This window comes from Geospiza fortis, unplaced genomic scaffold (assembly GCF_000277835.1).
Source record: "Geospiza fortis unplaced genomic scaffold, GeoFor_1.0 scaffold635, whole genome shotgun sequence".
NCBI lineage: Eukaryota > Metazoa > Chordata > Aves > Passeriformes > Thraupidae > Geospiza > Geospiza fortis.
This window is the reverse complement of record NW_005054610.1, coordinates 38298-47691: the sequence shown is the minus strand read 5'-3', so window position 1 is coordinate 47691 and position 9394 is coordinate 38298. Positions and strand designations below refer to the sequence as shown.

At 55.5% G+C, this 9394-nt stretch overlaps 1 protein-coding gene across 1 annotated transcript; it reads right to left on the bottom strand.

Annotated features, from left to right (window-relative positions):
- Positions 1-3334: 3334 nt before the first annotated feature.
- On the bottom strand, positions 3335-8763 carry LOC115948909. Its single transcript, XM_031064638.1, has 4 exons — positions 8696-8763; positions 7056-7208; positions 4450-4898; positions 3335-3542 (listed from the first exon to the last, which is right to left on the bottom strand). The coding sequence occupies exons 2-4, from the start codon at positions 7171-7173 to the stop codon at positions 3390-3392; spliced, it is 720 nt and encodes a 239-aa protein (XP_030920498.1). The 5' UTR covers positions 7174-7208; positions 8696-8763; the 3' UTR covers positions 3335-3389.
- Positions 8764-9394: the final 631 nt, after the last annotated feature.

Below are 9394 nucleotides of genomic sequence, written 5' to 3'. Positions count from 1 at the left end.
AGCACCATCCTGCTCCCACCAGCAGCATCCTGATCCTCCCAGCACCATCCTCAGCCCCCCAGCACCATCCTGATGTCCCATGGGTCATCCTGATCCTCCCAGCACCATCCTGACACCCCCAGGGTCATCCTGTCCCTCCACAACACCATCCTGACCCGCCCCCCAGCTCACTCCCATCCCCTCAGGAATCTCCCAAACCCCACAACCTCCCACCCCACATCCCCTCCTGGTCCCCTCCACCACCTCCCACCCCCTTTTCCCCCAGCTGAGGCCAAACCCGGCCCTTTGCTCCCCAAAAATCCCCTTGGCCCTTTTTTGCTCCCCAAAACTCCCCTTGGTCCTTTTTTGCTCCCCAGAAATCCCCTTGTCCCTTTTTTCTCCCCAAAAATCCCCCTGTCCCAGCAGGAAAGGTTCAGAAATTGGGGACGGTTGAGCTGTCACCTCCAACTCTTCCCAAAACACCACCTGGAAGTCTCGGACTTCCTTGGAAATTCACTTTTTTTATGCCATTTCCAGTCTCTGCCTCCTCGTGTCCAAGCACAGCAGGATCACGGAACATTTCCCTTCCCCTAATGAGGGATGAAACCGAGGGGCAGTTATAAATTAACAGAGGCATTAATGACTTCCCATCCTTGCTGGTGGCACAGATGGGCTCCTGCTGCCGATGATTCTCCCCCCTCGTCCCTCATTTCCAGCAGCTCCCAGAAGATCTGGGGCAACCACAGCAGCCAGAGAGTTTTCCTTAGAGAAAAGCTGTTCCTGGGCAGGAAATTTCCCTTTTTCCTCACTCTCCCATGAGAGGGATGAAATCCCAGCCAGCCCCACCCTCATTTCTTCTATCTCCTCTGAAAATGTGGCCCCAAAGGAGTTGGATGTTGGAATTTGGGGCTGTTTGGGCACAGATCAGTGCCCAGGACTCAGTGTCAGGACATCCCCAGCACCTGGGCAGCTCCTTCCCCCTCCCACAGCCCGAACCCTGAATGAGAAACCCTCAAAACTGAACGTTTTCCACCCAAAATCCCATTTCCAGCTGCATTTTTGCTGCTGTGGTTTCCCCAGGAGCACCACCACCAGCTGCATCCCTGCTTGGAGAACAAGAGTGGGGCACCCTTGCCCTGAGTTGTCCCGGCACAGCTTCACCCACTCCTGATTTTCCAGCTTCTCCTGCCGGGACGCTGCCCTCAGCCAGCTCCAAAACAGCTCCCACCCACCCGGAGCCCAGGCTGGCCCCAGCAGCCACAGCCCACCCACGGCCCCACCAGCACCCTGCAATTAAAGTTATTTTGGAGCCAGAGCCACCTTCCTGCCCCGCAGATCCAAAAGGGAAGCTCCAGATCCCTGGGGAACATCTGGGAGGGAGGGGATTAATTACCCCCACACTAAAAATGTCCTTGAGGGAGGCCAGGCTGGTGGAGCTTCCACTGCTGTCCCTCCTGGGGATGGAGGAAGAGCTCAAAATCCCCTCGTGGCTCAGCCTAAAGGTTCCCAGGGGGTTTTCCGCAGCATTTTGGGCATTTTGGAGCTGCACCAGCCCCATACCAGGGGTTTGGACTCTGATAAAAACCATCTGTGCTCCTGCTTTGGGAATTCCATCTCCTGGGTGAGGATGGATCCCTCCTCCTGGCCAGCTCCAATCCGTGGGAATAAATTGGTGTGGTCCTTGCTCCAGCTTTGGGGTGAAGCTTCCAGGGATTTGCCTGGGAAATCAGGGTTTGTCCCCTAAGAAGAGCATAAAACACTCAAATAATTATCAACTAATCCCAATTAATTTGAGGAGCCACAGGATGAAACTTGGAGCAGGAGATGGTGGTGGGAAAGTTCATTGTGGTGTGGAGAAAACCTGGAGAAAATCTCAAGAAAACCTTGAGAAAACCCAGAGAAAACCTCAAGAAAACCCCGAGAAAATCCCGAGAAAACCCATTTTCAGTGAAATAAAGGCCCTGGTACTACCCAGGGCTGGAAGCAGCTCCAACATCCACATGGATGGAGAATCCAAGGTCAAAGCTGCTGTTGAAAGAAAAGTTGTGGGATTTCTCTTGGGAAATGGCTCCAGGGACCCTGGGGACACACAGAAGTCTGTCATGAATAAATCCATTAATGTGGCTCTGTTGTGGGGAAGAAACTTCACTCCTGGCGTTTTTGGCTGCCAAAGAGTAGATGGTGGAGCTGGAGACCCCAGTTTTCCCAATCCCTGGAATTAGAGGAGAACCTGGCTCTTCATTCCAACAAGCTTCCTCAAACAGGAGATGCCAAATCTTCGGGAGAAACGTGCAAAATAGAAAAGCCTGAGATGAGATTTTTCCAAAGGAAAAGAGGGACTGGGAGCTGATGCTTTGTGCCTCAATTTCCCCACTTTGGGAAACACATTGGATACCACTGATGGAAATGCTATAAAACACTCAAATTCCTCTTGATGAATTAAAATAACTCTTAGTGACCCCAAAAACCTTGAGATTCTCCCACCCAACCTTCCAAACTCCCAGAAAAAACCAACGTGCCTTCCCAAGCATCCCCAACTGTTTATGGAGGATTCATTTCCACTCAGTCAAAGGCGAATTTTGAGGGATTCCCTTTGTCCAGGAGCTGCAGCTCCCCCTCACATCTCCAGACCCTGGGATGGGATCAGCTTTGATATCCACAGGGATCAATAAGACACCTGGGGTGATCCAACGCTGGGACCACATTGTCAGGAGAATGCAGAGGGACAGGGAACGTGGAAACTGCTCCCAGCCCAAACCAGCAGCAGGACCCCAGAATCCGCATCAGCCCCAGGGCTGGAGGAGCCCCTGAGGCCATCGAGTCCAACTTGGAAATGTCCAGAGTCCGTCCTGAGGAGATGTCCAGAGTCTGTCCCGTGGAAATGGGAAATGTCCAGAGTCTGTCCTGAGGAGATGGGAAATGGGAAATGTCCCGATTCTGTCCCGTGGAAATGGGAAATGTTCAGAGTCTGTCCCGTGGAAATGTCCAGAATCTTCCCATGGAAATGGGAAATGTCCAGATTCTGTCCCATGGAAATGGGAAATGTTCAGAGTCTGTCCCGTGGAAATGTCCAGAATCTTCCCAAGGAAATGGGAAATGTCCGGAGTCTGTCCTGTGGAAATCGGAAATGTCCAGAGTCCGTCCCATGGAGATGTCCAGAGTCCGTCCCATGGAGATGGGAAATGTCCAGCATCTGTCTCATGGAGATGGGAAATGTCCAGAGTCCGTCCCGTGGAAATGTCCAGAATCTTCCCATGGAAATGGGAAATGTTCAGAATCTTCCCATGGAAATGGGAAAAGTCCAGAGTCTGTCCCGTGGAGATGTCCAGAGGCTGTCCCATGCAAATGTCCCGATTCTGTCCCGTGGCTCAGGGTACAGATCCGTGGATTTCCCGCTGGGAGGACGAGTCCTACTCCAGGTGGAGCAGAAGGGGGCTCAGATATTCCGCGTGTCCCGCTGCCTCCGAGGGCAGCATCTCCTGGCACAGCTCACAGCCCGGGGCAGCCTCAGCGCTGGGGCTCAGCGTCCCCTCCTCCAGCGCCCAGCCCGGAGTCCAGCAGGTCTGTGAGGAAAAGGGGGATTTGGGGACAGAGAAACCCCCGGGAGTGCCCTGGGCCAGCCCCCAGAGCCTGACCCCACCCAAAACGGGCTGGGCTGGAGCTTGGGGGAGCTCGAACTGCCCCTCACCCCATCCCATAAATCCCACTGCACAATCCCGTGTCCGTGTGGCTCCTGAACCTCCCCCAGCGCTTCCCATGGACCAAACGAGCAGGAAAATCGGCTTTAAGCAGCAAACTGGAGCACATCTGTCACCTGTCCCCGTGCCATTGTCATCTGAGCGATGATGGCGTCCCAAACAGACACAGCCCCACTTCCCCCTTCTCCTCCAAAAACTCCCTCCCAAATCCAGCCCAAAATCAGAGTTATCCCCGGGAATACCCAGCCCCTGAAGCCATTAAAGAAATTTTTAAGGGCTTCATTCAGGAAAAGGAATGAAAGAAAATGGGTTTGGCATCCCAGGGACCCTGGGTGGGAAGGCCAGGACTGGGGTGAAGGTTCACCAGGAGGGGCCAGAACTCAGGGAGGAGTTTGGAATCCCTTTCAAAGTGACAGGAATCATTTGGAATTATTTGGAAATGTGTTTTGGGGTGTGGAGATCAGAGAGAATGAAGGAAATACTTTGGAGCTGTGTAATTGGAAGAATCAAAGGAGGTTGGGAAAACTTTCCCCCAGCTGACTCCTCCAAGGGATCCCCAAAGCCTCCATGAGGATCACAGGAGGGATGTCCTGGATGGACAGACGGACCTCAGGGGCTTTCCTGTGCCCAAATCCCCTGGGAACCAGAAAATTGGGTGCCCAGAGAGTTTTTAAGGAAATAACCGCACTCTGCCACGCTTCCCATGTGTGCAGGGCTGATGGAGAGGAGGGTGAAGGGTCCCTGATGCCATGACCCAAATTCCCCCCGTTACCTTCACAGGCCCTCGGATCTCCACCAGAGCCACATCCCTGGGAGCCTCTTCCCTCTCAAGCGCTTCAGGGGCTTCGTAGAGATCCAGAAGACTTGGGAAGGAGCCCCCAGGCCCTGGATTTGGTGTCTCCAGCTGCCGAGGGCTGCAGGGAGCTCTCCCTCCTTCCCAGGGCACCGGGAGGATCCAGGTTCTCCTGCGGGCGAGCGCTTCCCCCTCGTCCCCCTCGGTGCTGCCTGGGCCTGCAGCTCCTGTGGCTCCTGTGCTGTGCCCAGGGCTCGGGGGGAGCCTCTTGGTGGGCCGGGGCTGTCCCATGGGACAGGCAGAGCCCTCCAGGTGGGGTGTGGAGGATGTCGGAGCTCCTGGGTGGTTTTGGTGGCTCTCAGGTGACCTCTGGCCATCCCCTGTCCCCACATCCTCCGTGCACTGGACAGGCAGCGACACCGGGATGTCTTTGGGAGAGAGGGAGGCAGAGGGGTCATTGCTGGGAGTTCAAAGGGGTTTTTCTCTCTTTCCATTGCTCTGGTTTCCCATCGGGTTTGGGGAACCCCTGGGCTGGCAGAGCTCTCCAGGGCTACCAGAGAAAAGACACTGAGGACAGCCAGGAAGGGCTGAGGCATGGGGGACCATCATCTTCCTCAAGAGGCTGGGACATCCCCATGCTCCCAAACTCCAGGTTCATCCCAGGAAAGGCTTTGGTTTAAATCCTGGCAGGACACAGGTGGAGAGGAGGGAGCCCCCCCAGCTCATTCCTGGAATTCATTCCTGGGAATCCAAAGGGGTTTTTCTCTCTTTCCATTGCTCCATTTTCCCCTTGGGCTTGGGGAACCCCCTGGGCTGGCAGAGCTCACCTGTCCCCTCTGAAGCCAGGGCCACCAGAGCAAGGACACTGAGGACAGCCAGGGGTGGGGGACCATCATCTCCCTCAGGAGACCAGAACATCCCCGTGCTCCCAAACTCTGTGTTATTCCCAGGAAAGGCTTTGGTTTAAGTCCTGGAAGGATGCAGGTGGAGAGGAGGGAGCCCCAGGGCGGGGAGGCTGCAGTTTCCCAGCACAGCTTTGTCCAAACCGATCCCTCCCGACCACAAAATTCCCATTTTAGGGGTGGGGAAATGGTGCCAGACCCCGTGGGGCTGCTATAAGTGTTTGGGGGGGAGAGGACAGTACAGACAGGGGAATCCTTGGAAAACCAGAGAGTTCCTGGGTGTTTTCTGTGCTGTAGATCCTCCCCAGCCCTGCTCCCACCCTGTCCAGGTGATGGTCCCAGGAGCAGGAGCATCCCTGAGCAGCAGCACCCAAAGCCACGAGGGCTCAGGGCACGTTCCTGCTCCGAGCCCCTTCACCCCACCAGAGGAACTTCTGAGAGCACCAGGACCGAGGTGGGAATGACCTTGCCAGGACCAGTAACCCTGCCGGGACTGAGGTGGGGATGACCCAGCCTGGATAAACCTGGGAATGACCCTGCCGGGACCCAGGTGGGAATGACCCTGCAGGATAAAAATGGGAATGACCTAGCCAGGACCAACAACCCTGCCAGGACCAAGGTGGGAATGACCCTGCTGGGACCGAGGTGGGATTCGCCCTGCCGGGATAAAGGTGGGAAGGACCCTGCCAGGACCAATAACCCTGCCAGGACCGAGGTGGGGATGACCCTGCCAGGATAAAAGTGGGAATGACCCTGCAGGATAAAAATGGGAATGACCTAGCCAGGACCAATAACCCTGCCAGGACCAAGGTGGGGATGACCCTGCCAGGATAAAAGTGGGAGTGACCCAGCCAGGATAAAGGTGGAAATGACCTTGCCAGGACCAATAACCCTGCCAGGACTAAGGTGGGGATGACCCTGCCGGGATAAAGGTGGGATTGACCCTGCCAGGATAAAAGTGGGAGTGGCCCAGCCAGGATAATGGTGGGAATGACCCTGCCAGGACCAGTAACCCTGCCGGGACCGAGGTGGGGATGACCCTGCCAGGATAAAAGTGGGAATGACCTAGCCAGGACCAATAACCCTGCCAGGACCAAGGTGGGGATGACCCTGCCAGGATAAAAGTGGGAGTGGCCCAGCCAGGATAATGGTGGGAATGACCCTGCCAGGACCAGTAACCCTGCCGGGACCGAGGTGGGGATGACCCTGCCTCGATAAAGCTGGGAATGACCCTGCCGGGATAAAGGTGGGAATGACCCTGACCCTGCCAGGACCAATGTGGGAATGACCCTGCCGGGACCAATAACCCTGCCAGGACCGAGGTGGGGATGACCCAGCCTGGATAAAGCTGGGAATGACCCTGCCGGGATAAAGGTGGGAATGACCCTGACCCTGCCAGGACCAAGGTGGGAATGACCCTGCCGGGACCGAGGTGGGATTCACCCTGCCAGGATAAAAGTGGGAATGACCCTGCCAGGATAAATGTGGGAATGACCCTGCCAGGACCGATAACCCTGCCAGGACCGAGGTGGGGATGACCCAGCCAGAATAAAGATAGGAATGACCGTGCCGGGATAAAAGTGGGAACGATCCTGCCACGATAAACCTGGGAATTGACTCTGCCAGGACCGAGCTGGGAATGACCCCAGTGTGCAGTCTGGGGACCCCGCAACTCCCACTCACCCAGGACCGGTCCCTTCCTGGCCCTCAGCTTCCGGAGGAGCCGCCCCTGCTCCGAGCACAGCTCCTGCAGCCTGGCCAGCTCCCCCCAGAGCTGCAGGAACACCTCCTGCATCTCCATCGCACCTGGGCAGGGGTGGGAGAGGCAACGAGCACCTGGGAACAGCAATAATAACCATATTAATCATCATCCGCTGGTACCTGGTGTTATCCAAGGGCAGGAGGAGCTGCTAGAGACATCCCAAGCTGGTGGGATGGGAAGGATCGGGTGCTGCAGGTGTGAGGGATTGCACAGAGAAGCTTTCCCAGTTCTCTCATAATTTAGGAAAAAAAAAAAAAAGAAAAGGGAAGAAATTCTTCCTAAGAGGAGCCGAGCTGGGCTTTTCCACCGCTCCCCCACAGCTTCCAAGAGCTCCAAACAGCACAAAAATCTCATTCAGTAAAAAAATCTACCTGGGAAAAGTTGTGTTTCCAACTCAGCACCGAAGGATCGAATTTTTTGGGCATGAAAGCAAAAAAGTCCCAAGAACAAACCCATCCAAGGAATGATGTCCATGGGTGGGGACAAAATTCCCTTTTTTGAGCTGCTCAGCCCTTTCTCCTCCCAAAAAATACCTCAGGAAGCACCATCCAGCATCAATTAACCAAATACTGGCATTATGGAGAAAAACTGCGTTCCCCACGTTTGTTCCCTCTTTAACAGCTGTATTATGGATTAAACTTCCCAGTTTTCCCGTCTTGCACCAATTATTACCGGGCGAAAAGATAATAAATAAACCCAAAGCTGGGCACAAATCTGCAAACCATCTGCAAAGGGAATCTGAAAGGTTCGCGCCATCCTAATTAGCATAATATGCAAATCAGCCTGGCTTCCTGTCAGCTCCTCCAGGTTTGCTGCCGCTCAGGGCTGCGAGTTTCAGCTCGGCGTTAAATTTAAGCTGCGGCTCAAATTAGGGGTTTGGCTGGAGGGTTGGATGGAGCCGACGCTGTGGATTCCCCGGGAGGGATGAGGGGCAGAAATCCCGAAGGAAATGCGCTTGGAGCGAGGAAAACCTCAGAGGCAATGGTAAGGTTTGCTCCCGGCGCAGGGAATTGCGGTGCTCGCCCCGCACCGAGGGGTGACTTCACCCCAATTTTGGCTCTTTGGGGTCCTCTGCTCCTGAAAACCTTTAAAGTAAACATTTTTACTCCCAAGGCAGCCAACTCCACCTCTAATTCAAGCTTTGTTTTGCCTGGGAGTTGTCTATAAAGACGCCAATTAATAATTAATTGGAGTGTGACTCCGAGCCACCTCTCCCTAACAAGCCTGGGAAGATTTTGTTATTGGATTGTTATTTGGATTTTGTTATGGATTTCATTCCAGCCCTGCCGGGGTTCTTCGGGTCCCGACTCCTCGTTTCCCCCGGACTGGTGCCACCAGGACGAAGCTGCAGGAGATTTTTTTATGTCCCAAAAAAGCCTCTCCTCTCCCAAACTGCAGTTAAAAGCAGCAATTCGGGATCACAAAACTCCCGTTTGCGGGGCGGGCAGAGCGGCTCCGAGCGGCAGAGCCCGGCGGGGTGGGGGGAACGGGACCCCCAAAATCCCATCCCCGCCACCCAGCCCACCCCAAAATCCTTCTCTCTCCCCCAAAAGTGACTTACCGTGCGGGGACCGTGCTGGGCCTGCCCGGTGGCGGCGGTGACGCCGAGCTGAGGGCGGCGGGCGCTGAAAGTCGAGCAGCAGCAAATTTGGGGGTGGGAATTTCCCCCTCGGGCTGTGAGCGAAGAGCGAAACCTCCGAAGCAGGAAACGAAAGGGGCGAGAGCGACGGCTTCGGAACGAGCTCGGAAAAGCCCCGGGCAGGGCGATGGAGGCTTCGGGGGGCTCATGGGGACCGAGGATTGGCTCCAATCCGTGCCTCAGTTTCCCCTCACGCCTTATTCCAGCTCATTAGCGCTTTAATTTGGGGCTGTTAGTGCCCCGGAGACCTCATCCCTGTAAACCAGTTAATATTCCAGCTAATATCCCAATAACCCCGATTAATCCTCGCTCTGCTCCAGCTCAAATCTCCCAAATCCTCGGTGCAGCGCCAGAGCCAAGGGATAATCCTGGGCTGGGTGTTGGAGCCCGCCCGGGCCCGTCCCCCCGGGGCTTTCCCCGTGCCCATCCTGCTTCTCCCAGCACGCCCAGTGCCGGGCACTTACTGGTGCCAGCACACCTGGAGCCATGGCCTTGGCACCTCCATAAATCCCTGGGACCCCCAGTGCCAGTCCCTTACTGGCCCCAGTACACATGGGGTTCTACCCTGCATCTCCCAGTATCCCCAGTACCAGTTCCTCACTGGTCCCAGTAGATGTAGAG